At 51.3% G+C, this 27,420-nt stretch overlaps 7 protein-coding genes across 7 annotated transcripts; 3 read left to right on the top strand and 4 right to left on the bottom strand.

Moving 5' to 3' along the window:
• Window positions 1-1,362: 1,362 nt before the first annotated feature.
• On the bottom strand, window positions 1,363-2,394 carry PHYSODRAFT_490273 (hypothetical protein; the record flags this gene model as incomplete). The annotated part of the gene is made up of 4 exons (XM_009524450.1): window positions 1,363-1,617; window positions 1,978-1,987; window positions 2,031-2,168; window positions 2,255-2,394. 4 exons carry the CDS (start codon window positions 2,392-2,394, stop codon window positions 1,363-1,365), a joined length of 543 nt encoding a protein of 180 aa, XP_009522745.1.
• A 21-nt stretch (window positions 2,395-2,415) lies between these two features.
• On the bottom strand, window positions 2,416-2,850 carry PHYSODRAFT_376210 (hypothetical protein; the record flags this gene model as incomplete). Its single annotated transcript, XM_009524449.1, has 2 exons — window positions 2,416-2,577; window positions 2,722-2,850. Coding segments are annotated over 2 exons (291 nt in total), but the record flags the coding sequence as incomplete, so codon positions are not given.
• Window positions 2,851-4,313: 1,463 nt separating this feature from the next.
• Window positions 4,314-4,805, top strand: PHYSODRAFT_404796 (hypothetical protein; the record flags this gene model as incomplete). Its single annotated transcript, XM_009524448.1, has 1 exon — window positions 4,314-4,805. A coding segment is annotated over one exon (492 nt), but the record flags the coding sequence as incomplete, so codon positions are not given.
• Window positions 4,806-7,216: 2,411 nt separating this feature from the next.
• Window positions 7,217-7,967, bottom strand: PHYSODRAFT_489807 (hypothetical protein; the record flags this gene model as incomplete). Its single annotated transcript, XM_009524447.1, has 2 exons — window positions 7,217-7,781; window positions 7,849-7,967. The coding sequence occupies 2 exons, from the start codon at window positions 7,965-7,967 to the stop codon at window positions 7,217-7,219; spliced, it is 684 nt and encodes a 227-aa protein (XP_009522742.1).
• A 5,105-nt stretch (window positions 7,968-13,072) lies between these two features.
• On the bottom strand, window positions 13,073-13,470 carry PHYSODRAFT_285358 (hypothetical protein). Its single transcript, XM_009524446.1, has one exon. The coding sequence runs from the start codon at window positions 13,248-13,250 to the stop codon at window positions 13,080-13,082; it is 171 nt and encodes a 56-aa protein (XP_009522741.1). The 5' UTR covers window positions 13,251-13,470; the 3' UTR covers window positions 13,073-13,079.
• Window positions 13,471-13,851: 381 nt separating this feature from the next.
• PHYSODRAFT_407326 (hypothetical protein) lies at window positions 13,852-14,001 on the top strand (the record flags this gene model as incomplete). The annotated part of the gene is made up of 1 exon (XM_009524445.1): window positions 13,852-14,001. A coding segment is annotated over one exon (150 nt), but the record flags the coding sequence as incomplete, so codon positions are not given.
• A 1,761-nt stretch (window positions 14,002-15,762) lies between these two features.
• On the top strand, window positions 15,763-17,571 carry PHYSODRAFT_495214 (phospholipase D-like protein; the record flags this gene model as incomplete). Its single annotated transcript, XM_009524444.1, has 1 exon — window positions 15,763-17,571. The coding sequence occupies one exon, from the start codon at window positions 15,763-15,765 to the stop codon at window positions 17,569-17,571; it is 1,809 nt and encodes a 602-aa protein (XP_009522739.1).
• Window positions 17,572-27,420: the final 9,849 nt, after the last annotated feature.

The raw sequence follows: 27,420 nt of genomic DNA, 5'->3' as shown, positions 1-27,420 counted from the left end.
TATCGGCACGGATTTTCCTGAGCTGAGCCGACGTCACTATCTTTGGATGCCATAAAACCAGATGGTCAAAGTTATGAAACAGCAAATTCGACCGTTAGTATGGAGGACATCAGAAATAGACTTAAACGTGACATTTTACCCTTATTTGGATCCGCTTAGGACCCTTTATTAAGCCTATTTGCCTTTCAAACCTTATGCTGTCGTAAGAAGGGTCGCTCTGCGGCAAGAAGTCTGTGGCCCTTCGGGAGTCGAAGCAACAACAAGCAGAGCCTCAATGAAGCGCCAACGCTACGCCAAGAAGCAAGCAGCTTTGCAAGCTGATGACTGGGTACTGTAGTCCAGCAACTTCTGTAAATTACATTGAAGGCTATGCGCGGATGACGAGCTGGACGATGAGCTGGGGTGTACGAGCCGGAGTTCGTGTCGGTGCTTCTTGGTAGCAACAATGGCTCTCTTTTGACCCGTTCGACATCGCCTGCTACTTCGCTTTGAAGAAATCAGACAGCTCCAAGTCTTTCCTGCACGCTATAGGCGCCGATTATTTGCTCCTTTCTAGTCTGCGTTAATTCATTCATTGCGTTGCTCATGAAAAAATGTTCGACTAAACAAATGCATTAGCCCACTCAATTACACTTCTGTTGGGTCGATCTCGGGCGTCACAGCTCTGCTTTGATACCCTACATGCATGTGTGATGGTACGATATCAGCCTCAACTACATTATTTTGAGCTAGTTATCGTTCATTATGTATGTTTCATTGCGGCTGGGGCATCTGGAGGAAGAATTTTAACATGGATCGCGAAAGATTACTGGAATAATTTCACTCTGAAAATGAACACACCACGAGATTGAAACATCGAAAATTAACCCCTTATTCACTTTTCGTTGTGCCAGTGTCCACATTCTGCTATTACACTTACCTAAGTAAGTAAAATACAAGTGTACTGGCATTCGAACCACAGGTCAGGTGTATCAGTCTACCGTTAATAACAACGTATGAATGGTACTTATGTTGTTTGCAAAATAGCCAGCAAATCGGGGAGCGTGAAAGGGGAAATAAAGCGCTAGAATTTGCAAGCGGATTTGTACTCAAATTCCTCAAGTGGGGACGTCGTCCAAAACTCTGTGGTCAGCATAGTTTTTTTTTTGGGGGGGGGGCGACCCTAAAGCAACATGAGCGCAGCGACCGTGATGCTCCGCTAGTTTATTCAATAATACTACACCTTTTTTTTCCAGTCCTAATTCGTCAAGAGAAACACGTTTTCGCGCAACAACAAATCCAATATCGTGAAGAGCAAAATCAAGTTCATTTTTGTCCATTGAAAATAAATAACTGTCAAATCTAATTCACTCAACAAATGCATCAAATGGCACACGCCTCACTAGCAAGAATCAGGTCCCGACCGGTATGTCCTGGAGATCGCTCGCCATGGTGTGAAAGCGACGCCTGACAGTTTTCCACAGTGGTCACTTGAGGGGGGTAGCGATGCGCCGCTGTCTGTAGGAATGATTGGCGGTGGTCTTTCATCGTCACGCCTGCGGGAACATCGAGGATTCCCATACGGTGGTTAGTCATGAACGCCTTCATCGCGCTCTTGAAGGTAGAGAATACATTTTCCTCGATGCATCCAGGCGTGGGGGGATTAAAGTGTTTTCATTGTGTTAATGGGCCAAAGTCATGAGGTGCTTTGGTTGAGAGCAAAGTGCCGAATGGCAGCCCTAAGGGATGGTGGGAGGGTTGAACATTGGCTAGCGCGCCGATGGCCTGAAGCTTGGGCTTGCGCGGGATTGTTCCGGTCACGGCCGCTCCGGTCTGGTCTTCACGAAGTGAGCGCGACTCGTGTCAGCGTGTTGCTTGAGTTTGCGGGGCCAGATCCAGAGTGTGCTGGCTCGCTTGGTCGTTTGTCGATGCTTGCAGGTCTTATCTGGCAGAGGTTTCAGCCCGCTGGTAGTGAGTTGGATTCTTGAGCCTTCCTACATTCGGAAAACTAATTATCCGGGTTCACTTCGTTGCACCTCGGATTAACTTACATCTCTATGGGATTGAGCATGGGTGAGTATGGTCCGAGGCAAAGCAGCTTCGCATCCAGAAATTCGGTCTCTTCGAAGACCGCCACAGCTCGGCAGTGGCAGGGTGCGTTGTCCAAGACGAGCACCACACCGCTCAAGCTGAGTCAGGCACGTAGCGGAGCAGACTCCGAATGAAGTCGTTCGTGTTGGCGAACCGATTGGAGCCAAAGCGCGTTTCATAGTACATCAGGCCATGCTCGCAAATGCACGCAATGACGTGCATGTTTTGGCCCCCGCCAGCGAACACCTTCTTCACCGCACGACGTCCTCGAAGACTGCGACAACGGGTCCGAGTAGCCCAGAGATTGAAGTTGGTTTCGTCCATATACAAAAAGGACTTACCAGCGGCCTGATACTGCTGCAGCTGGATAAGGTAGTCGCGGCGCTTCTGCTTGTTCACCAAGGTGTTCATGTATTGCGGCTCCTTGTGCAGTTGCTTCGGCGTGAAGCACGCGCCGTCGGCATGTTTCTTCACGGTTTGCGGCACCACCGAAATGCCAGCCCCCTGCTCCAGCAAGTCTGCAAGCTGACGCAGCGTAAGGTCCGGGTCTCCACGCAGCTTGTCCAGCAAAAACTCGAGCGCCGCCGGCGTCATCTTGTTGCCTCTCTTGCCACCTCGCTGAAGAGCACATAGAGGTTCTCCATGCGTCACGTGGTAACGCACCCAGTCTCTCGCGGTGTTGTAGTTGACTCCGAGCTCTTCTGCGACGGCCTCCCACACATCGCCTCTGCGTGCAGCTTCAATGACGCGGAGCTTGATCTCGAGCCCATAGCGGACGTACTTCCATGCTGGCATCGTAGTGCGATCAGTTATATAGGAGGTAAAAGCACAAGTGAGGAAGCTGGTACTGCTGTGGCGCGGGGCGCACGCTCACCACCCACTTCGGAGAGCTCCAAAGGCGCCAAAATGATGAACGAGAGCGCGCATTGTTGGCGCGAACCGAAGTTCAAGTAAGATATTACCTGTCTAAAATAATTTGAGGCGTTTCAAGAACGATTATTAGTTTTAAAGAGTTCGTAGACAATTTTGATTTTGCTCTTCACGATATTGGATTTGTTAAAAAATGTTTCTCTTGACGAATTAGGACTGGAAAAGGTGTATGTCAATATTAGTTTAAAATAATTTAATTTTGACATTATTTTAAAAATATAATGCCGAAATTTAAAACATAAGTGCGTACGACATATTAATCCTTCAACCAAAATGAACTTGTGCTAACTAGCGGTTTATGAGGCTACTTGTATTGCCAATTCTGGTCAAATTTGCCGATTTGGGCCGGTTTAGCGATATGGGTTCAATCCCTGCATACAAATCGCAAGTTGACTACCCTAATCCTATGAATATGTCGTGTAGCCATCTTAAAGAGTTAACTTGTTATTTGTATACTTTAAGTCGACCATCACTCTACCGTCATTCGGGCGACATACTGCCTCGCTTATATCTTCCTGCCGCCAACTTGAAGTTGCGCTCACTTTTGAAATAGCCTCCGAAGGCGCGAAGACAGCAAACGATCTCCGGTACGTGAGCTTCAATTGCAGTAAGTGCTTCTAGCTGTTGGCTAACACAGTTTGTTACAGCAGGAACGATGGTGCATCTGACGCACTCCGCGATCCACTGGAAGCTCCGATGCATCGTGGACTCCTCCTCCTCCTCCAGCGACGAGAACACGCCGCCGAACGTCAGCAGCGCCCGTGCCATGGGTGCTGATGGCGCCCCCAGCTCGACGGGCACGGCGACGCCGCCCTGGCTCACTCCAGAGCGGACCAAGCACCGATCCAAGCGCGTGACGAACCCGCCGGCAACGCCAGAGACGCCGACGGCCCCGCTACCAACTTCGGGGGCGCGCACAAGTCCGACGATGTCCTCGCCCGTGCTCCTGGAAACGCATCCAAGATCGCTGCCGCGTGCCACGACAAGCACGGCGCTTCACCCTCGCCATCGGCGTCAAGCACACCAAGCCGCTGTCGCCCCGTACTCACGCCTGCGCACGGTCCCCAGCCATGAGCCACGCAGCCAGCGCTCGGACGACATTCGACGAGCGACACGGGCAGTACCGGCGGCTGCGCCCCGTGCTCAACTGCAGGCGTCACGACCGGGGGACGTGTTCGCGCCGGCACGGTGGCCGTACGCCATTGCTCACTTGCGCGAGCAATACAACCCGTTGGCTACCGTCTTCCCAGCGGTCCAGCCATTCGGCTTTTGCGGTTGCTGGAATCCTTGCCGGACCGACAGCTGCCGCAACACTCTCGTGCAATGCCCGTTGCTGCCCGTACGGGGGCAAGTGCGGCAACGGCTTGGAGGAGTCAAGCAAGATCTTCCTCGGCCGCAACTTGTGCACCCAGCAGCTCGGGGTTGTCGCCGCCGAGGACATCAGCGCCGGTGAGGTGCTCGGCCAGTACCTAGGCGAGATCGAGCACGTCAGCGTGTCTCGAGCGAACCGCCCACGCAACAACGGCTACCGTCTCCTGATGAAGCAGCGGCACGAGAAGCCGACGTACCCGATCTGCGCTGTGATTAATGCTGAAGGGATGGGAGGGCTGATGCGCTTCCTGAATCACTCGTGCGAGCATGCAGCGGAGTTCAGGGAGGTGTCGAACGGGCATCGAACGACGGTGGTCGCGGCGACGACGCGGCGAATCTACCGGGGTGAGGAGGTGACCATCGACTACGGCGACGACCTCTGGTTCGTCTGCCGTTGCGAGCGAGACGGCTGTCGCCACCGCAACATCCAAGAAGACCCGTGAGATGACAGCAGCGTAGCAAGGTTGCTAAGGAGCGAGGAGCATCGAGTGAAGCAACATGCATGCATGAGTGAATGGACGACTGAATGCAGGAAGGTGCTTGAAAATCGAGAGTATTGTGGGGACGAAGTGCTGCTAAACTACGGGGATGCTCCGACCACTGTGAGTGTGATTTGGCGCCAAGACGGCTTCGTTCGAAAGATATCGAGCAGGCTTCCTGCTGCTGCGTTTGGCACTTTGGGCGCGAAGCTTTCGCGCGCTCCAGGTTGAAGCTGCTAAGAGCAGCATCCTTTTCAAATTGGTGGCGGTGGCGGCATGGTGCTGGTCGAGTTGCCGCCGCTTCTCGGTGCACTCGTTTCTCTCACTTTCGCTTTTGCCAAGTTACGAGCACCCTCCTCCAAGACGCATACCCGCCCCGCCCCAAGCTTCAATTCCGCGCGCTTCACGCCCTGGTACGCTGCCCCACGCGAGATTCGTTGATGTCAAGCTTGCTGATGGGGTTGTTCAACTTGTTGTGCATGTAGATGGTCCGACAAACCGGAAACCCCAACTTAACCACGGCGGACGTCGACCGCCTCTTGCTGCTGATCGAGAACGAGCTTCCGCTTGGACGAGACGAGTGGGAGCGTCTAGCGGCGTCGTACAACGCCAACAGACCTCGCGGTGCCCCTGAGTGAGACTTTGAAAGCCTCCGCCGCAAATTCAAAGTGCTCTACAGCACCAGGAAGCCGACTGGCACGCCCAACATGCCGCCGCACGTCAAGAAGGCCAAGGAGGTGAAGCTGGCGATCGACGAGAAGGCCAACGTCATCGAAATGGATGACGAGGCCGACGAAGATCGCCCCATCGAGCCCGACTTCTGCTCCGATGGGGAAGGCGTGCAGACGGCCGGCCGGCCCAGCACTGAAGGGTCGACGTGCACCGTCCGCCGAGTCCGAGTCGCCTAGTCTGGGCGACTTTCAAGAGCTGCTTGCGGCGCCACTCACGAGTGGTGGGTCCGCTGACGGTGCACGTACACCACGACCGGCGCCTCCTCCAGCAACGTCTACCACGCGCCGTGCGGCAAGCGGACTGCCGAAGCCACGTCGAACGGCTGTCAGCTCCGCTGCTGCCAATGCGAGCTCACCGGGGGCTCCGCAGCAGACGCCGCTCGCTGATGCTCGCAGTCAAGAAGCGGAGAAGTACCCGAAGATCGTGAACTTTTCGAACCGCTTGGGCGGGCAGCACCTGACCGCGTTCCGTGACACCATAGGTGCCAAGTGTGCGCTCGAAGAAGACAAGGAGACCATGGAGGCAAGCTTTGCGAAAGCGAAGCGGATTCGCGCCTTGAGGACGTCCACTGCCCTCAAGATCAAGCTTGCCAGCCTCGAAGCCGCTGCGAACAACACGGGCGGAAGCATGCTCGAGACGATTCTCCTTCTCCGTGAGGAGAACGAACGCAAGGCCGAAGAACACCGCGCTGAAGAGGACAAGCGTCGCCGCGCCGAAGTCGCTGCTCAAGAGGCTCGCTACCTTACCGACAAGGCCGAAGCCCAGGAACGCCGTCGCCAAGAAAAACTCGAAAGAGAGGACCGAGCTCGTCGCGACCATGAGGATGCACGCGCTCGCACGCAGGAGCTGATCATGCTGATCAATGCCATTAAGAAGAGCGCGTAAGCAAATATGGAGACGAAGGAAGGAGTTGTTGGCCCTGCACCTCGCAGCATGGCGTATTCATATTGTAGTAGCGTTGCATTTATCTCAAAGCCGTTGAATCAACAACTTTTCATGTACAACATCTTCATCTTCATTCAAGTCGTGCTCGCTGCTAAACTACATCGATCTCTATCTTGCGAAAAGCACCAACTTCCACGATATCATCAGCAAGTCCTACAACAACTTCACATCATCCGTTCAGCATTAGAGTACTTGCAAGGACTTCGAGAAAACAGTTCAATGCCACGCAAAATATATTGTTGCTACGCTACTTGCTGTGATTCGCTCACTACTTAGCCAACCTGAGTCGGCACCTCCATCTCACCAGCAAACGTGGACTGGATCTGCGAGATCCCCACCGTTCGGACCCTGTAGTTGGCCATACGAAACAAGTTGTCCAGGCGAAGTCCTCGGAGCTTGGGTCGTACGGCAATGGCAGGTTGAGTCTCGAGTAGACCTTCTGCACGCTTCCCATGCCCACTCGGCCGCCTGGCGGACCGAGGTGATGGCATTGTGAAGGGTGCGCGCCGATGCTCTCAGCGACGGCAGGATCCGCTTGAGGTCTCCGTCCTTGAGGGGTGTGAGATGCGCCCCGCCATAGCTGTCGAACAGGAGACAGCGGGGTCGGAGACGACGTTCATCCTCGAATCCGGACAAAAGGCTGGATCGAGTAGCTTCAACCTAAAGCCGAGCGACGTGTCCAAGTCATTTCATGACCCCGGACAGTTGTGTCGGCTCCAGATAATGCAGTCGTCAGCCGCAAAGCAGATAGTTCCTGTAACAAAACAGAATATAGCCATCCATTGTACATAGCATTTTGAAGATCTGCGTTGGAAGGTTGCTGCACCTGCAGCATATAGCCAACAATATGGGTTAAGACGGATAGGATCGAATGAATACAACTGCATACGTACTTTGAAGTTCTTGCCACCGATGAAACCAAAAGTGTACTTGAGCAGGGGCTCGCGAGCCTCGACGAGCTTTGGCAGCTCGGCTTGGCGCGTTGGTGATGGCCACGAAATGCGCGCCGGAGCGTACCCATGGAGCGCCGTGGACAGCGCCTCCTCTGCACGGCACAGGATGCACGAGAGCGTGCTCGGGGGCAAGCCAAAGAGCATGGACAGCGAGCTCTGCTCCATCGAGCCGACGTAGAACGAGAGCACCAGTCCCAGGACTTGATGGTGGTACCGTAGCTTGGGCGGGCGGCCGCGCAACTTGGCCTTGGGGATGAAGTAGAAGCGCGAAAACCTTCGCAGCAACTGCTCGAAAGCAGGTCTGCAGCACACAGTCACACGTTAGCTACATACAGCTTTGTATCATTTAACTCGATCAATAAATGTACCTGGTGAGACTCGTCGCGTTTATAAAGTTGACATCGCTCCCAAATCGGTAGAGGAGCATCCAGGCCGAGTTGCATGGTGCCTCGAGGCATTGTGCCGTCAGGTAGTGGCGACTTCGCATGGCTGTCCGCCACGCCTCTTCCAGCAGCAAGCGGTACATCTCGCGCCGCGCCTCGGCCAGCTCCCGCCCCTGCTTGAGGAAGGCGTCCGTCACGACGAGGAGGGCGTCCGTGTCCGCGCTCGCCGTCGTCGCTGAGCTTGCTTGCGCTCGACGCGCGCGAATCCGAAAGTGACGGCATCCAGAAGAAGTGCGGCAGCAGTGCTGCCGCTTTAGTGTCCGGGGCAAGTTGACAGGTTCACTGCATATGCTATAGTGCAGCCACCTGATTCAGGGCAGTAGGAACCGGACGTAGACAGAAGCAATAAGACACTTTTGGTGAAGCTTTCACGCGATATGCCGACATATATCTTTTTTAAGTCGGGCATATCTGCTGCAGATATGTCGACCGTTTACTATACTTTTGGCAGGCATCCATTGCCGCTTGCAAATACTATGTCCTCTAAAATAGACCTCTAAAATAGACCTCTAAAATAGACCACGCCTGTCTCTTACTATGAGTGGACACGAGATAGGCGAGGGCTGTTTTAGCTTTGTGCTTTGGTGAAGGCCACTTTTAGGCCCAGAATCTCGGTTTGGCCCGTCTAGAATGGCATTTCTGCGTTTACAAGCCGCAGAAAAGCGTTTTGGTCGGGAAAACAGAGCCCCAAGCTTGCATGTTAGACCAGTACTGGCGATATATATAAATCAGACCTAGGTCTTAATTAAGAGCTGGCTGGATTAAAATCGAGATTATTGACGAGATAATAAGCATGCGTTGGCCGAAATATCTGCAAACGGCAATAATACCTTCATTCTGCATTGGACTATAAGCCCCAGCAACAATCAAAGTAGGGCTTCGCTCTTCCTGTACATATCATTACATTAAATGCTTGTGATCTTATATAAATACCGAGTATACATCATCGTTTTAGTATTTCGTCTGTTCCGCCAAAACGTAGCTGCGGGCTGCGCTAACTACAGCGCGGTCTACTTCAAAACTCATTGTTTTAGACGTGGCTACGGTTTATTATTCTACTACGTTACCATTTTAGTGTACCATCTGCATTACAGTAGGTAAGATATAGAGAGTTCGCACTCGTAACTATATAGTTATAAAGTCACGTTTGCCCTTTGTTAATTCGGTTTCCTGCGTGTATATCCGCCCCATAACACGGTTAGAAAAGGAATCCCAGCGTAAACTATAATAAACGGCTTCCACTCAGTGAATATTGTCTACTACCCCACTAACGCATTCTCCAAACGCTACACATTGTACCTTACTTAAGTAAAGATATACGAAACGCGTTTAAGCAAGTGTAGCTAAATATCCCCCCAAGATGAACGCAGAGCGCCGCTGTAGCTATAATATATCCATCCCTAAAGTATTACAGTAAAAGTATGCTGCTCATATTAGTAATAATCTCGTGCACGCCTTCCGCTACGTTTACTCGCACTGCTATCACTTACAACGTTGATGCTATCGGTTACTACGTGCTTATACGTGCTACTATCACGTTCATATCGCTTACTACGTGCTGCTAGCGCTTAACTATGCTGTCCTATTGCTGACTACGTGCTGCTATAACTATCTATACGCTTCTATAGCTTACTATGTGTTTGTATTGAGCCAACATTGCTATTGTACTACAGTAAGTAGCATGGCAGGTCCACCTATCGCTACAGTAGCTAAGGGATTGAAAGTAAGAAGTTCTTACCCCGTAACTATGCGTTATGCTAATTCCGTTTCCTGCATGCATATCGGTCCAATAACATGGTTAGAGAAGGAATTTCTACTATAATAAAAAGCTCCAGCTCAGTGAATGTCAGAACATCTGCTATCGCAATAACGCATTAACCTACCGCTACATACTGTGCCTTAAAAAAAGATTCGAAACACGTTCAAGCAAGTGTAGCTAAATATTCCCCCAAGATGAACGCAGAGCGCCGCTGTAGCTATAATGTATCCGTCCCTTACCTTAGTATTACAGTAAAAATATGCTGCTCATGTTAGTAATAATTTTGTGCACACCTTCGCTACGTGTAGTCGCACTGTTATAGCTCTCTACGTGCTGCTATCGCTAACTATACGTTCATATCGCTTACTACGTGCTGCTAGCGCTTAAATAAGCGCTCCTATCGTTGACTACATGCTGCTATAACAAACTATGCGCGGCTATCACTTACTATCTTCATGTTATGCCAACCTCGCTACATTGCTATTGTACTCAGTAGCAGGGCAGGTCCAGCTATATCTGCCACAACGTACTATTGTGGCTTTCATCCGTTTTGGCAAATCGGGTGGTCCAAGATCCGATATATCGGGTCCGATTTGCTGGAGGGCTCCGATTTAGCAGGAGGGGCTGAGGGAAGCAAACTATATCTGGCCCGATTTGCGTCTGGGGGCTGCGAGTTGCGAAGCAGGGGCCAGAAATGCCGCTTTTCGCCGGCAAAAGGGACCGCCGCGAAAATATGTCTGGGGCCCTCTCAGATCGGTGTGGCACGAGGTTGTAGCGGCCGTAGATGATCACACAGGTGATTTAGCTGGCCATAGTGCTACGAAGTGGCTATATACAGTGTACTATTGTCACCAATCTCTTGCAGTTCTAATGCGTCATGAGAGGTGAGGAGAACTTGGAATGCCTCCCCTCTGAGCCTTATGCTACTAACTCAGGTCAGATATAGCTAAATTGGACTAACCGATCATGTAGGAGATCCATTTTACAGTCAAACCTGTTTATATGAGGCCCTGTTGGTGACCATCTACTACAATGACTCATATAAAATGGACTCAGTTAAAAAAATTATGTGGTGCACGTAAAGAAATCGTGCATAGTTCGCTGCCGCTTTGCCTTCACCGTAGTCTCTCGAACCAAAGCGGTCACGGTCTGTAAAGCTCTTCGTTCTCTGTCAGTCTGCTCTCCGCATTGCAGCAGAAATGCAGCCAGCTCCATGCAGTGTCTCAGAGCAATGGCAGGTTGAACTGCGGGTTCCTGTTCCTCCTCTTCCTCCTAAGCGCTCCGCCAGCTCATGCGCCTTCAGCAGGAGCACGTCGTCCGCCATCGCCGTTTTAGCTTCGTTCTGAAAGAAAATTTCCCTCAGATCCCGCTCGAACTGAGGGAATTTCACTCGGCGCCGCTTGGTCGCACTCAGGTTGACGTGGCTGAAGTAGGAAGAAGGCAGGTTGCGCAGTCGGGCAAGTGTGGCACGGCTGACCCGGGCCTTGAAAGTTGCGTAGATCCACTCGGCGGGCATGGGGTTGTTCATGCCAGGATTCTGCTTGAGCTTTAGGTGCACTTGGAGCTTTTGTTCTAGCGTCAGACAGGTGCGAGGAGACATGGCGAGCGAAGAAGGCTTGTGGTAGGCGTTGAGTGTTGAGCAGTGGTGCTTTGAAGCGTGAGCAGTGTGAATCAAATAAACAGGTGAGAGCTAATTTGGTCCCCAAAAATGTGACTCATATACCTTGTATGCATATAAACAGAGATCATACAAAAGCTAAGTGAAATATTTGGTAGCGACAAAGCCTGCATCAAATAAACGGCATGGCTCAAATAGAGTGGATCATATAAACAGGTTTGACTGTATATAAATCGGACTCCGAGAGAACACGACAAATCGGGCGGCAAAATAATTGAAAGCCACAATACATACTCGCATTGTAATTAGCTATTATCAGACCACTTAAAAAGTGGGACAAGTCACTTTTCCCACATTCTATCAGGAAGTGACCTATTCTGGAGCAGGATGTGGGAAAAGTGGGAATCAATACATTAACACTGATATTAACGAAGATGGGTACAGCTCAAAGGTGGGAATGTTACTAATACTTGTTCCCACCTATGTGGGGCGTTATTAGAGATTGTATCTGATTCTCAATTTGCCAGAAAGTGGGAAATGTGGGAATTTTTAAAAATTTCCCACTTTTGAAGTGGTCTGGCTATTATATCATTGGGTGGGCCCTGCTATCGCTGCTACTGCTCATTAATATCGTAAAAATGGCTAATAATCATATTAACCTCGCGGCACAGCATGGGTAATCTGGTCGCCCCCGCTCCGCTTGCCCCGTCGGCTCGCTGCACTACTCGCAGTGTTATTAGTTATTATATTGTTGGGCGGCCCTACGGCCCGCTATAACGCACGCGGGTGCCGCCTTCGCTTCGCTCAGCAGCAGGGCCGCCTGCGGCGTCCTATGTACAGTTGTGTGGACCACCTCTATTATGTGGACACGGATAACTTAGAGCGTGTTCGCTACGCAGCTGGAGATGGATATCTGCAGGGAGTTGGTGCATCTCCATCTCCAGCTTGTTCGCTACAACAGAGCGCATCTAGGTAAAATTAGCCAATCACAGTGCGACTCGCTCTCCTTCTCCTTACTTTGCTGTTCTTCGTCGGCCGGGAACACTGTGCCCGAGACACCGGACGCGTGGCACTCGAGTTTCGCAATTTTGGGCGGAATCGACAATACATGTAGGGATTGGGGCTGAATGTTGAACCGGAATACATGTAACCGCCGTTCTCGGCCGTGTTGGCCGTTCTACTTCATGTATGCAGTGCCTAATGTAATCCCTTGACGAGTGGGGCGTACAGTAATGTGCGTCAATAAGGAACGTGTAGGAACTAATTTCCTTGTACATATAATAAACAGCTGGGTGGGAGGAGCGCTAATAGTAATGATTTAGATAAACCATTGATTGGGGTTGACTGGGAAGTCAACCATCTAATACTTGTTTTATATACTAATCCAGAACATGAAACCGGCTTTGTTACACTGTTTGGTCTAATAGCCACCTTGCTTCTATCCATATCAGCGGCTCCTATTGACGCACATTACTGTAATACCGTAGCATCTTATTAATAGTCCTAGGCGTTCACTCCTAAGGGTCAGTTGTAAATTACAGTACAGCAGGACACTGCCATTTTTAACATATGGCTACATTACACATGACTTTATTTTTAGGCTCTATTCCGTTTAAAACAAGGCTTTTCCAGCACACTCGAAGGAAGCCTGCCGCCAAGGAACTTCCGCGGCAGAGCGCCCATGAATCGAGGGAAATGGGAAGAAAGGGAAGAAAAGCAAGACGTACCAACGCGTGCCGGTAGACTACGCGCAGAAGATGAAGGTTCTCGGTGGTCGGCTCAAAGTCTCAATTGGATGTTATGGTACTGGGTGCTCAATGACGTTAGATAGTCGGGGACGCTCCCATCACACATGCGTAGCTTCTTGGAGCTGCCGCTGATGGAGAGCACCACTTGGTACTTGACCTTGAGGCCGTGGCCTGGCGTCTCCTTCTTCATCTCCGTGTTCATGCTGGCCCACGTGTTCTCGCTGCTGTGGGTGCGGCCGGGCACGCCGCTGCTCTCAAAGAAGTGCGCGATGCTCCAAACAGGGGTCCTTGCTGCCCACGACGCCAGCGGGCACGGGGCCCAAGTGCACGCCGATGCGGATGTTGAGGTCGGGCACGCCACAGTTGCTTCACAGCAGCGGCAGCACCGCGAACATGTCGGTGGCGGCCGTGACGACAGCGACGGTAGCGAGACGAATAATTAGCAGTGCAAGCTAATTTGAAATACAGAATTCTGCCCGAATAAGGAACGGGTGTATAACTAATAGCCTCACATATTTAATACACATTTAATAGTATTTTCCAGTCGATGTGGCGATAGGGGATGTGCAAGGTACTGCAAGGTACTGAGGTGAAAAATCCAGTGCCAATCATCCACCCTCGTTTGAAAAATGGCGCGCATTTAGCGATCTTACTAGACTTCAAACTACATGTATCGTGGTGGTAGACTCGCACTTTTTCTTTTGCACCTCGCCCCACAAGCCCACCTCCTCCCCCACTCCACCCATGAAGTCCACACCGTCCAAGCGTCTCCGCCTCACTTGGTCTGAGAAAGTGGGCATCCTCGACAAGGTGAAGGGCTAGATAATCCCTACGAGGTCGACCAGTTGATAGCGCTGTTGTGGTGCGAGGATGCCTGGTCAAAGGTTAGTGCTTCGACCATACGCCACTGTTGGAATCATTCCGGACTCGTAGGTAAAGCTGCTCTTCAGTTCATTTTGAAATTACTAAATCAGTACATTGGAAAAGTATACTCAACTTAACATCAATTTATATATTCTGCGTCTTTATATATATCAGGCGTTCCTTACTCGGGCAGATTACTGTACATGCTTTGATGATGTGCAGTCAGCTGGTGACGCTTGTGATTTGCAGTAAGTGCTTGTGCAGTAGAGCTGTCGACGTCGGGTCGTCGCTCCGGCTAACACCCAGACGTCCAAAAGTCGTCGAGCCGACACCCAGTCGACATTCAAAAGGGTGTCACTATTGCGAAATAGGATCCTTACACAGCGCGAGGTGGCGCACCCTGCATTAACCTCATTGAGGGACGTGAGTACATACACATAACGTACTCTGTTAGTAAATAGTGTCTCGGTGAAACTTAGAGGGGCAACTTCTCCACTATAGATCGCAATAGGATCGAGTACAAACACTGTCGACGTTAATGCTTGCGATGACCTACATGTGAGCCCGTGTTCCACTCAGTTAACCTCGTAATTGGATCTAGAGATGTATGCAGTTGCAACTCCCAGACGACAAAGGAACCATTGAAGGCGCGTGTATTCGGCCCAGCCGGAGACGACACCTTTGACAACATGGCTGGCGCTGACACCCAAGTCGCTGTCTGAGCGCAGTCAACACTTGCTAGGGCGCCTCATGCAAGCTACTCAGCTTGAATCAGCGTCACCCCTTATTTTGTAGTTCATCCGGGGCATGGGCATCCCATCGTTCAGGCAGACTCGCTGCTAGCTGGTCTACAGTGTAGACCAATGGTGTAGACTCTACATCATTCGATAGCGGAGCTCTTCCAAGTGAAAATCATTGTATTGGACTTGGGTGTTTGTTTGAGTCGCGGGTACAAGTTGATTGAGGCAATGGGCACGTCTGAGGTCAGGTGATTTCATTGGCTTCACCAAAACTCCTTTTGACCAATCAGCAGAAAGTCGAGCGGAGGATGTCGGCGTGGTGTCGGCTCGACGTCGGCTGACACCCACGGACGTCGACAGAAAAATACGTCGGGTCAACGTCAAAACCCTCGACGTCGACAGCTCTATTGTGCAGTGACGCCTAGGACTAAGATGCTACGGTAATCCTATGCAGCGTGGTAAACAACGCCGCGAAGTCGGTGCCGACGGCAAGCGCCTTCTCCGGTTATCTGCTCTGAGCAGCCTGCTCATAAACCCACTCATAAACTGGGTTTTTGCAGCTCAAAGGTGTAACTCTAGCGGGGGTAAGAACCGAAATTCGGTCCCTTTTGGCGGGGGCACATCCTAGGATTCGCCCAAGAAACAGCCTGACGGGTTAGGGTCATGGCAATTTAACTCTTTAATGGAAGCCAGACCACTCAACTGTATAACAGCAAACTCGTCCCTAAAATGTGACGCAGCGATGAGCAATGGGAAGATGCGGCGCACATTATAATATGTGGGCAGTATTACCGAAGCAGCGATGCTCACGGAGGATTGACAGTGAATTCGAATCCGCCATTGCGAGGTCTCAGAGACTTTCACAATTATACGTTTTGCACGAGTCGCGCTTTGAATTCTCCGCCTGCTGTGCAAATGACTGGCTTCCAGTATGCGTGCTCCTGTCTGTGAACAGGCCCGTGTTGCCGTATCGTTCCTACCAAGCGTGCCATCGGGAGTCCTGATGCGTGCGGTCCGTACAAGTTCATGTACATAGCGCCGATTAAAGCGACCACCGCCACATTATCCATTTTTTCTCTTGAGGAGCGAAAGCGCACACGAGATTTCGGAATGAAAGCTCGTACCTCACGACGACGCAGCTCCACGCTCGCTCTCGCTGTGGCTTTAGCGCTGGCGATTGTCCCAGCGCCGGCGACTGCGTGGTCATTCTCATCGCTCTTCGGAGGCGACGACGATGACTCCGACTCCGGTTCGCGTTCAGGTTCTAGCACTCAGACAGGCACAAAGCAGACCAAAAGCCAGGAGGTTGACGGCGCTGATCTCTCGGACGGCACGGAGGTCAAGCTGACGCAGCCTCTGCTCAAGCCGACGGACTGGTTCATCACAGAGGAGGAGATTGTCGAGTCGCGCGGTGGAATCCCTCGCCATGGCCTGCAGACGTACACGACCGGCAACAAGGTGACGGTCTACACCGTCGCGAACGAGTTCTTCACTGCGGTTGTTAAGGACTTTAGAGCGACGAAGGAGGGCGACCGCGTCATGTACGCAGGTTGGGACACGTGCGTCATCCCGTTCGAGGCCGACATCGACCCTAAGGGCACCAAGACAGGCTTCGACGTCATGTTCAAGGGCATCGTGGAGCGCGGCGGCAGCGTCAACCTCTTGTCGTGGTCCAACTTCCTGCTGACGTCGCAGAACACGAACGCGCGCGACGTCATCAATTCGATTCCTCCATCGAAGATCAACGGAGCCAAGGCTGTGTATCTCTTCGACGACCGCGTTCCGCTCGTGGCCTCGTCGCAACACCAGAAGACGATCGTTATTGCCGCCAACAAGTCCACGGGCAAGGACGAACACCCGATCGCCTACGTCGGCGGCATCGACCTCACCAACGACCGATGGGACACGATCTACCACAACAACACCGCCATCCGCAAGGCGGCCAACATCCCGTACCGCAACAATGGCTGGGTGGACGCTCACTTCCGGATCCACGGACCGGCCGCGAAAGAAGTGGCCAACAACTTCCTCCAGCGATGGAACTCCGACTACAAGCCGTGCCAGGGGCTGGGAGACAATCTCCTGGACTTTGACAACCCGGACTACGAGAAGCTGCCGCCCATCGACTACGCGAGCAGCAACACCACGTCCAAGCTCGGCCACCAGAACATCCAGATCGTGCGGACGTTCAGCTGCAAGTACAGACACTACGAGGAGTTCGCACCACGAGGCGAGCAGTCTCTCTTCAAGGCCCGACTCAAAGCGCTTCGAAACGCCAAGAACTTCATCTACATCGAGGACCAGTACTTCATCTACGTGCCCGAACTGCTGGACGCTCTCATGGAGGTCTTGCCCCGGATCCAGCGCCTCATCGTGCTCGTGCAGCCGCCCGACACGCTGCTCAAGGCCTCAGGCTACGAGAAGTACCTGTACGAGATGATCGGCCCCATGAAGGAGAAATACCCCAACAAGGTACAGATTTACACCACCAAGCCAGAATTGGACATCTACATCCACACCAAGCTCGTGCTCATCGACGACGTGTACGTGTCGCTGGGCTCGGCCAACTGGAACCGCCGCAGCATGACGTCCGACTCGGAGCTCAACGCCAACGTCATCGACGACGAGACGGTCGAGTCGCCTGACGGCGTCACGGTGCTCAAGCTGGCGCGCGACATGCGCATCCGCAAGTTCGTCGAGATGACGAGGCTCAGCTACAAGAAGCTCAACGCCATGAAGTTCATCGATGCGGCGGACCAGTTCAAGATTGCCGCCAAGGACGAGTCCACGATCCTCACGGACTTCAGCGTCAAGCACCACGCGTACTACATCACGTTCGTCGACGTATTCCGGGAGCAGGTCGATCCGCAGGAGGTTTGCACCTTCACGGAGGAAGGCTCCAAGAGAGAGATTCAGTAGTGTGGCGCAGTGCAGTGAACTCATTTTTTTTAAAACTACGAGCCGCTAATTATCTCGTAAGTAGAAGCCTTTGGATTACCCCGCAACTTCTTAGTTAGGATTTTCGTTAAAGACGTTCGACTGCTTGACTTCTCAGCGCAGCTGTAGCACTAGCAAGAGTTTACATGGCCGATGATCGGCCTATGAAATCAAATAGGCAACCCGGAGCGTTGCTCCGGGAGGGTACACAGGTCGACGAATAGTTTCATGGACGATGATAACGGTTAATATTTGAGTAAATCCCAAAGTTGTATTGTTTTTAATCCTTTAAAAAGGCACTACCAGCCCAGCTCTTTAGTAGACTCTAACGTGGGCATCTACTGTGGCTCTCCTGAAGAACAGGCCCGCTTTTTAGAACGTTCTAAATCTAGAACAGAAAATGACTTGAACTTAATACGGATGCTGTCCTTGTTTTGCCCTATGAGATGCTCATGATAGGCCCGCTTTTGACCGGCTTTCGCCAGACCTCCAAAGCGTAATCACTTAACCCCTTGGACGCGGAGGGTTGGAAATTCACCTTATGCTGTTCTGAACAGCATAAGAATCACTTAATGTCACTATACCTCTAAATCCGCAAAAAGTGATTATCGTCCCTTCCCATATCTAGCTTGGATATCATTGGTCCACGTATCCAAACGTGGCCATTTGATTGGGCATCAATAACATATGACTATCAGGGTAGTTCAACTACCACGCACAAGCACGAACTATTTTTCAGAAAAAATCAAACATCGGTTCCCCTCTTGCTGCCGCCACTCATTCTTCATTCGGCGCAGCGCGAGACAAAGTGGCAGTTTGGGATGACATCGGCGCGGTGGGGCTTCTTCCGTGCAAGCCCCAGACGGACGAGAGGCTCGGTACGTGCGCTAAGTATCTTGGTATAGATCCCAAACTAACTAGTGCGACTGTCGCTTTGAAGCGCGAGCCACTTGAAGTCTGATTGTAAGCACCGCGGCGCAAGCACTCCCTCCTTTCGTGCTGCTTGGTACGTGTGCGGGTTCGAATACATGCTCACCACTTGCGTTTTAACTATTTGCTAGCAGAACTGTATGCGTCATCTTTGCCTAGCGCGGCTGTGCCGCGAGGAATCGTCATGGGCGTTGGGACGCTAGAGGTATGCGTTGCATCGTTGGGATGATTGCTGCGATTGGACTAACCTTTGTTGCCTTCAGTAGGTGGTCGTGCAAGCATGGGGACTCGAGTATCTCCAACAGGCGTCGGTTACCGTGAATATCCATGGCTTGCTGACGTGGAAGGTATACTATATGCGCTTTATGCTGACGAAATGGCTTATACTGATTGAGATTGGTTTCTGCTTATTGAAATGTTTTACGAAGATGTACATGGCGCTGGCTGTTTGGACGACGACATGTCTACATGAACGACAGGTCAAGAGCTTCATCGCCTCCGGTGGCAACGTGATAAATGTTTGAGTGCTGCCCAAGAACAGAGGGCACTGAAGACGAGCTGAAGAGGAGCCTGCTGCTCATATTGAGGTATCGACCGCCGCTGAAGTAAGGAATGTTGTGGGCTTCAAGTTTTACATCCAAGATGAGAGGACGCCGATTTTGCGTTGAAGGTATGGGTGAAAGTTGATTTTTACTTGAATGCTGACTTGGTCCGCTTACAAGTTTGACTTTATGCAGACAGGATCAGGACAGGATGCCTTCTCGCTTTGAAACCAAGTCACATCCTCCACAACCGTAGCAATGCGAGTCACACTATAGTGCAGGAAACTAGCACGTGAATATAGTTCCTCTCGTACATTACATTGCAATATGCTTGTTCTCATGTTGCTCTTATCTTGCTCACACACATAATTCATACTGTTCGACTGATCGAAGTGTGGTGCTATCTCTGCTTCAATGTCGGTGTCCGAAGACAACATCAACTTACTCTGTAGTTGCTCTTCTTCTTTTGCATTGTTTGGTAGCGTTGGAGCGCGCTGTTTGTAATGTAGTGGGGGTCCTAGAGGGCTTATCACTTGTAGCAACCATCAAGGCGACAATACCATAGCATCCATTGTGTTACATGTAAGATAGAGGGGAATGTGTACCCGTTCAGGCGCATCGTTTCTCTAAAAATCAGTATTGCATAGAATGCACTGTGAGCAGCTCATTGGAGGATTTTTATCCGCAGATCACACCAGTCCCTTCTAGCGGAATAATTACCCGGGAGCTTAGCAACAAACTGTGTGAAGAAAAGCCAAAATTATACTCGCGTTCACTATGTCATGCTGAGCCTCATACGATTTATTATGCCGTCCGGGACGGTTTAAGCGTTTTTTAATGCCGTCCACGTCACCCCTCCGCGTCCAAGGGGTTAAGTAAAGTATTAAACGCTCAAAACAGGCCTGCTTTCGAGACCCCTTACGATCAAGCCCACAATGCGATGACTAGAGGTCGATCAAAGTTCTAGAGCGCTGTGATTTGTTGTCGATGCGCGTCTAGATAAATACTGATCGATCCCAGCTGAAAAAGTATTGCTGCTTGCGCAGGAGGGTCGTCTGACTGAGGGCCAAATCTGTATACCAGCGTATAGTCGGGACTACAACTCGTACCTAAGCCATACTGTATATTAAGTTCAAGTCATTTTGTGTTCTAGATTTAGAACGTTCAAAAAAAGCGGGCCTGTTCTTCAGGAGAGCCTCTACTGCGCCTGCTTCGCAGCCGCAGCATCTGCCCGAGAATGCTTAATTGAACAAATAGTTGCGCACATCGAAGTGTATCGATACGGAAATGATGTTTCAGCCAAACCTTTGTGAGGCTGGTAACCAGCAAGCCCCGCTCTTCTTTATCGTGGTGGGTTCTCAGGTACCGAAAGTCACCAATTGAGGTTGTCTGGTCTGATGAGGCCATCGGTGACATAACACCCTGGTCAGCGTCCAATGGCTGCGTTGGCGCCAGCAACGAGAGAGCTATTTCATTCATGGCAGAGCTTATAACCACAATCTACCTCTAGGATTTGCAGTGATATTGTGGCAAGATCGTGGTTATTTGCCACAAGCAAGCACAATCTACCACAATATCACAAGGAGGCTTGTGGATAATTGACACAAGCCACAGAATCTTTGCACTCATGATACAGCTGGTTTCCGGATCTCGCCCACCTTCAATTTCATGTGGCGTTATACTCAACGTTGTTTTGTGTGGTGAACACAATCGCCTACCTAAAGTGATGTGTGGACAGGAGACGCTGAAGAAGGTGGGCCTGGTCCGTGATTGTAGTCTATAGTGTCGCGTTCGAAGTAGGTAGGTACGCAGTGCTCACGAACTACCCCGGAGAGGCGCTGACAATGACATCTCTACTGTGGATTGTGGAGATTGTGGCGCAGATTGTGGCGCAGATTGTGGCACAAATCGTGAAGTGTTATACAGACGTTATCCCCGGACAAAATTATCATGAGCGACCCCGAAGGTTTCTCAAACACCGTATTGTTCCTCTGTGACTCTTTAACTCAGCGAGGTATTCGATTTGCGTGCCGTTTAAGCTTAGACAGGAGGTTCTGCATGTCAACCATGTCAGACTCGCAGCCCGCGTCATACGATACGTATTTTAGATTCTTTTTGCGCTGAAAAACCACTTTACAAAGCGAGTTTACAGCTATTTCCAAGTACTCGCAACACTGCGGTGCTGTCCGTTACGAATAAAAGCATGCCTTTAACTGGATGTCCCTTCAACAATGCCCCCCGAACTATTTGTCGGGCCAGTATTCGAGATCTTGCCTCCCTACCATAAAGGTCACACAAATATGTATAGTTTTTATATGGTGCATTTATAACCTGTTGCGGATTAAACTGATCCCCACTATACTACTTGCAGTTGGAGTAAGACAAAAGGTGAAAGAGAAGAATCTAGGCCTCAGTTGAGAATATACACACGACCAACAAGGTGGCTTTTGCCGCCCAGCTGAGTGTTGTCGTTGCTTCCATCTCTGCGTGAGCAGCACCAAGAGGACACTCCACTTCAGGTTATGAGCCCAAGGCTCACGCGAGGGGAGCACAGCAACTAGGACGTCATGGCGGAGCAGAAGAAGACGCCCAAGGAGTCACACGAGGAGAAGAGGACGATCCCGCCGTTTGACGGCAAGGACTACGAGGTCTGGCACGAGCGAGCCAAGCTCAAGCTGGAGAGGAAGAAGCTGTGGAAGTACTGCATGGAGGACTTGCTCGAGCCGGACGAGAGCAAGGAGGCAGAGGCGCACGCGACGTGGACGAGCGAGATGGCCCACGCCAAGAAGATCATCTACGACGCGATGACGAATCACATAATGAAGACTGTGAAGTATGAACCCACCCCGTTTCGTGTGATGGAGCGCCTAAAAAGAGATTTATGGGCAAGACGTATTGAAGTACGCTGAGGGGAGTAAGCTCAGTCGGCTACGGCTCGCTCCCAATGGCAATGTGCTAGATCACCTGAGCGAGATGCGTCGGCTGATGGAGACCATTGCTGGAGTCGGGCGTCCTGTGGACGAGTATGTAAAGCCAGCACTATTGATTGGATCTCTGCCGCGCGAATATGATCATGTTGTACAGGCGTTTCTCGCCAGTCACAACCCCCAAAATGCTGATGGTCCTCCTAATTATGAACAACTTGAACTCGCATTGGAGATGGCTTACGACCATCGCCAAGGTCGGAAAGCAGAGGGCGCCAAGGACAATGATGATGAAGAAAAGGCGTTCGTTGCTGGTGGAGGAAGAGGTCGAGGACGTGGTCGCGGCCGTGGACGTGGTGGTCGATCTGGAGGACACGGGCGTGGTTCCGGTGGTGGACGTGGTTCTGGTGGTCGCGGGAGCCAAGGTGGTGGACGTGGAGCTGGACGTGGCCAAGCCGGCAGTGGACAAAAGCCAGGTGGTGCTTGTTATCACTGCCATGAAGCAGGGCATCATGTGTTTGATTGCCCTTTTTTGGCAAGTGACCTCCAGCCGAGGATCGCAGCAGCACCCAAGCTCAGAAGCGCGTGAAGATGTGTGGAGGAAAGAGTGCTAAGGCTGCTGAAACGAGTAGCTACGCTAATGAAAGTGATGACAGTTATTCTTCAAGTGATGAAAATGAAAAAGCCGGTCGCAGACAAAGCCCATGATAACTGGTACCTGGACTCTGGTGCATCGAGTCATATTTCGAACCAGCTCACTGATTTCATGGAGTTCACGCCTCTTAGCGCCCGGATTCGAGTTGGAGGAAAGAACTCGCTGGGTGTTGAGGGTAGAGGTACTGTGGTTAAGGAACTCGAGACTACTGGTGGGAGGTGCTCACTGACGCTGCGAGGAGTTCGTTATGCTCCAGAGCTGCAGTGCAGTCTCTACTCTGTGCGACGGCAACTGAACCAATATCTGCCTGAACGTGATCGTGTGAACGTGCACTTTGATGAGGCAGATCGCGCTGATGTTATCTTACAGGCTGGTGTGACTACCGCTCGAGTTGATTATACCAATCTCTATCGCTTGAAGTTGGAGAGACCCCAAGAGGTAGCCATGGTGGCGCTACCAGCTCGAGTGAGTAGTTTGGAGCTGTGGCATTCGAGATTGGGGCACCCTGGCAGATACTCGTTTAATGCGCTGTTCTGCCATGATCAGTGGCCGTTGCCACATATGAACTTGCGTATCCCGGTGGGTTTCAATTGCGAGACCTGTGGGACGGGGAAACTTACGAGGAAGAGCATGAAGAAGTCTCGGACACAGACCCGCGAGTGGTTAGTTGGCGCAAAGGTCCATGTGGACGCTTGGGGTCCGTATGTAGAGCACTCCTACGGTGGTAAACGGTACTTTGCCGTGTTCGTTGATGATGCGAGTCGGTTTGTCACCGTGTATCTTCTGGAGCATCGTTCGGAAGTGTACCAGAAGTTTGAGGAGTACTATCAACGCGTCAAGACGTAGCAGCATGTCAGAATGAAAGCGCTAAGGTCAGACAATGCAAAGGAGTTCAAGAAGCTGCAAAGTACGTGTGAGACGAAGTATGGTATGGAGTTTGACAGCAGCATCAAGCATACTCCGGAGCAAAATGGTGTCGCGGGGAGAATGGTCCGCACCATTACGGAAAGAATGCGATGCATGCTCGTGCACTTCGACCTGCCTGAAGCGATGTGGGGTGAGGCAGCGATGACAGCTGCATACTCCGTGAATATTATGCCAAGCTCGGTTCGAGGCATGGAGGTACCGTATGCAGTATGGCACCGTCAGACTCCTGCTTATGAGAAGTTGCGGACGTTCGGCTGCGCCGTCCTGTCGTACATCGACAAGGTGGAGAGACGGAAGATGCAGGCGAAAGCATGGGAGGCGGTCTTCGTTGGATATTCGCGAGAGAAGCGAGGCTATCGCTTGCTCGATAGCAAGACCAACAAGGCCTTCTACAGCCATACTGTCGTGTTCTATGAGAATAAAGCTGGTCGATTGCTCATGGACTCGGCATCAACGCCAAGTGCAGCCTCCGGTAAGGAATATTTAGGCGTTGATCGATCAGTAGAGGATGACATTGAGCCAATGCTGGATGAAATGCATGATGACTCAAATGATGGAGGTAGTTATCGTGATGATGGAGATTGCTGGACTGGTGGGGGCAGCGACTCCAGAGACGGAGGTGATTATCGGACTGGTGGGGCTGATGACACCCGATGTGATGACCGACCAGGTGGGGCGGTTGAGCAAGATGTCCGGTCAGGTGGGGCATGTGGGTCCAAGAAGAGAGGCCCCGGTGGTGATGCCGCAGCGCCTCGACCAAAGAGAGTGCGGTTTGCGGTGTTGAAAGTGGACGTTCTAGCAAGGTGGCAGAACGAGATGAAGGACGTGGAGTGAGCTCTACAGCATCTGGATGTGATCGTTCTAGCAAGGTGGCAGAACGTGATGAGGAACGTGTCAATGGACATGAGGCAGACCACCTGCGAGCTGAGTGCGTGCCAGACAATTCCAAAAGAAGGAGAAAGAGGAAATGCCGCAGTGGGCGGCATAAGGGACCGGCTGCTGACGAGACGAGGGCCCACCAGGGAGTCAAGAGGTGGAAGAGGTGGACAGCAGGTCATCGGCTGCTGAGCGGGCCGACTCGAACAGCCAAGTGTCGAGTGATGCTGCGAGTGTGGGGCGTCTATCAACGCCTCCTTGCACAGCACTTCGTGAGTACACAGGCCCGAGAGGCACTCGCCCTATAGACCCTCGGAGCGGTCGGGTAAGTAAACCGCCCACCTGGTTCGGTGACTACGACTACATTGGCTACGAAAATACAAATCCAGATGATGATGTGAACTCGTTGCCTGCTGGATGGAGGAAAGCACGAGCTGAGTTGCAACGTGCTATGGCGAACGAGTTGATCCTTGCATGGTGGGAGGACTGTTGCTGCATGAGTACTGGCGAGTTTGAAGAGCCAGATACTTTCGGTGACGCTATGGAGAGTGAGCACTCATTGCAATGGAAAAATGCAGCTGATGATGAGTTTGATTCGTTGGTGAAGAACGATACCTGGGAGTTGGTGCCGCGTGAGAAGCACATGAAAGTGCTGCAGAATCGCTGGATCTTTCGCGTCAAGTATCTAGCGAACGGAGAGATCGAAAGATTCAAAGCGAGGCTCGTGATCAAGGGCTTCATGCAGATTTATGGTATCGACTACCTAGAGGTGTACTCACCTGTTGTGAGGCTGGAGACACTGCGTGTTCTCTTGACACTGGCGGCTGTCTGGGATTATGAAGTGCATCAGATGGATGTCACTACCGCTTTCCTGAATGGGGCGATTGACGTGGAGGTCTATATGGAGCAGCCTGAAGGCTACAAAGTGAAAGGCAAAGAGGACTGGGTGTGCAGATTGAAGAAGAGCCTGAACGGCTTGAAGCAGGCGCCCAGAGTGTGGTTTCAGCTGCTCAAGTCGTTCTTGGAGGAGCAGGGCTTCACGATGCTGCAGTCGGAGGCCTGCGTGGCTGTTAAAGTAATTGATGGGCAGTTGGTCTTCATCCCTCTCTATGTTGATGATCTGATTTTGTTTGCTCCGTCGATGGAGCTCATCAACAAGATGAAGAAGATGTTCGAGGACCGGTTTGCGATGAAGGATCTCAGGGAGTTACACTACATTCTAGGCTGGGAGATCACGCGGAACCGGCCCGAGAGAACGATGTTCATTGGTCAGCAGAAGTATGCCGAGACCGTGCTCAAGCGGTTCAACATGCAGGACTGCAATGGCTGCAAGACGCCGAGCACGGCGGATCTGAAGCTGAGCAAGGCCATGTGTCCGACCGAAAACGACGAAAGACAACTGATGAGATCGAAGCCATATCGTGCTGTGGTTGACAGCCTGATGTACCTGATGCTCGGTACCCGGCCCGATCTGGCCTACCTAGTTAGAGAGTGCAGTCAGTTCTCGGAAAACTCAGGTCTGTTGCATTGGAGAGCTGCAAAACGTGGATTGCGCTACCTGAAGGACACAGCGGACTGGGGGATCCAGCTTGGTGGCCTAGCGTGGTCAGATCAAAAGCTGGATGATCATCTGAGAGCATACGCAGATGCGGATTTTGCAAATCGAGTTGATGATCGAAAGTCTGTTGCAGGCTACGTGACTCAATTTTGTGGGAGCATCATTTCGTGGAGCAGCCAGACGGAGAAGTCCGTACGACCGAGGCTCTTAGTCTACTGGTGCAGGAGGTGGTGCACTTGCGCCAAATGCTGAAGGAGCTGCAGGTGCAGCAAATTCAGCAATCCCAAGTCTTTGTGGACAATGAAAGTGCGAAGAAGCTTGCCAGCAACCCTGTATTTCACTCCCGGACCAAGCACATCGATGTGCGCCACCACTTCGTGCGTGAGCGCATCGATTTGAAGGAAATTGACGTGCTTCGGGTGCCAGGAGTTGATAACGTGGCCGATGCTTTTACAAAGCCATTGGCACGTCCGGCATTTGAAAAACACAGAGCTGCAATGGGATTATTGCCAAGGGCAAGATTTGGAGATGCAAGTTGATGGGAATCCGTAGGTGGGGCTGTTGCGGATTATACTGATCCCCACTATACTACTTGCAGTTGGAGTAAGCCAAAGGTGAAAGTGAATAATCTAGGCCTCAGTTGAGAATATACACACGACCAACAAGGTGGCTTTTGCCGCCCAGCTGAGTGTTGTCGTTGCTTCCATCTCTGCGTGAGCAGCACCAAGAGGCCACTCCACTTCATAACCGAAAGAAAAATTGCAGAGGCGCCCGACAACGCCAACTTTAAGGATAAATTGCTCGAGATCTACGTACATTTAGCGTTTCATACAGAGGCATTACCCAAGTTAAATGCAGGGCTTTCTATCCATGTCGGTCTCAACGGCGAAGCTCCTCTTATTGAAGAGTTAAATTCGCCGAAATCACAGCCCAGTTAAGAACGAAAGGTCCACAAAAAGCTATAAAAAGTCTTTAAAAAAAACAACGATACTCGACTCAGTTCTTTAGAGAGAAGATTTTACGTAGCACTTTACAATAAGGTTGGAGATCGAAACGATACCAGCAGCAGCGAAAACGAATCACATTATTTGATTAGGAACACCCTATTCTACATCGATTCCAGAACTATCGTTCTAGTCCCTCCCCAAACAAGTTCGCCATAGCGAACTTCTTGTCAATCAATATGCATGGGTGCTTGGCAGCTCCTCAAACAATTAACAATCCAGAGCGACATTGTGTTGCATATTGAGCTTGGATACATGGTAGATGTACTGGTATCATTGGCGCTAAAATCGGCAATTGTGGCGGCACCAAATCGTGTAATTAAATCAGGAGTGATAATAGGCTTGAAATTGACAGATGTACCTTTGCGTTTTGCTCGGTTTTAGGCGTGGATGTACTCGAAATAGCGCTAAGTGA

Source organism: Phytophthora sojae (assembly GCF_000149755.1).
Source record: "Phytophthora sojae unplaced genomic scaffold PHYSOscaffold_3, whole genome shotgun sequence".
Taxonomy (NCBI): domain Eukaryota; phylum Oomycota; class Peronosporomycetes; order Peronosporales; family Peronosporaceae; genus Phytophthora; species Phytophthora sojae.
Note: the sequence above shows the minus strand (reverse complement) of the source record. Positions and strands in the feature narration are given on the sequence as shown.

Bases quoted from the DNA above. Each gene is read 5' to 3' on its own strand.
- PHYSODRAFT_285358 (XM_009524446.1), bottom strand. From the start codon at position 13,250: ATGAACACGGAGATGAAGAAGGAGACGCCAGGCCACGGCCTCAAGGTC.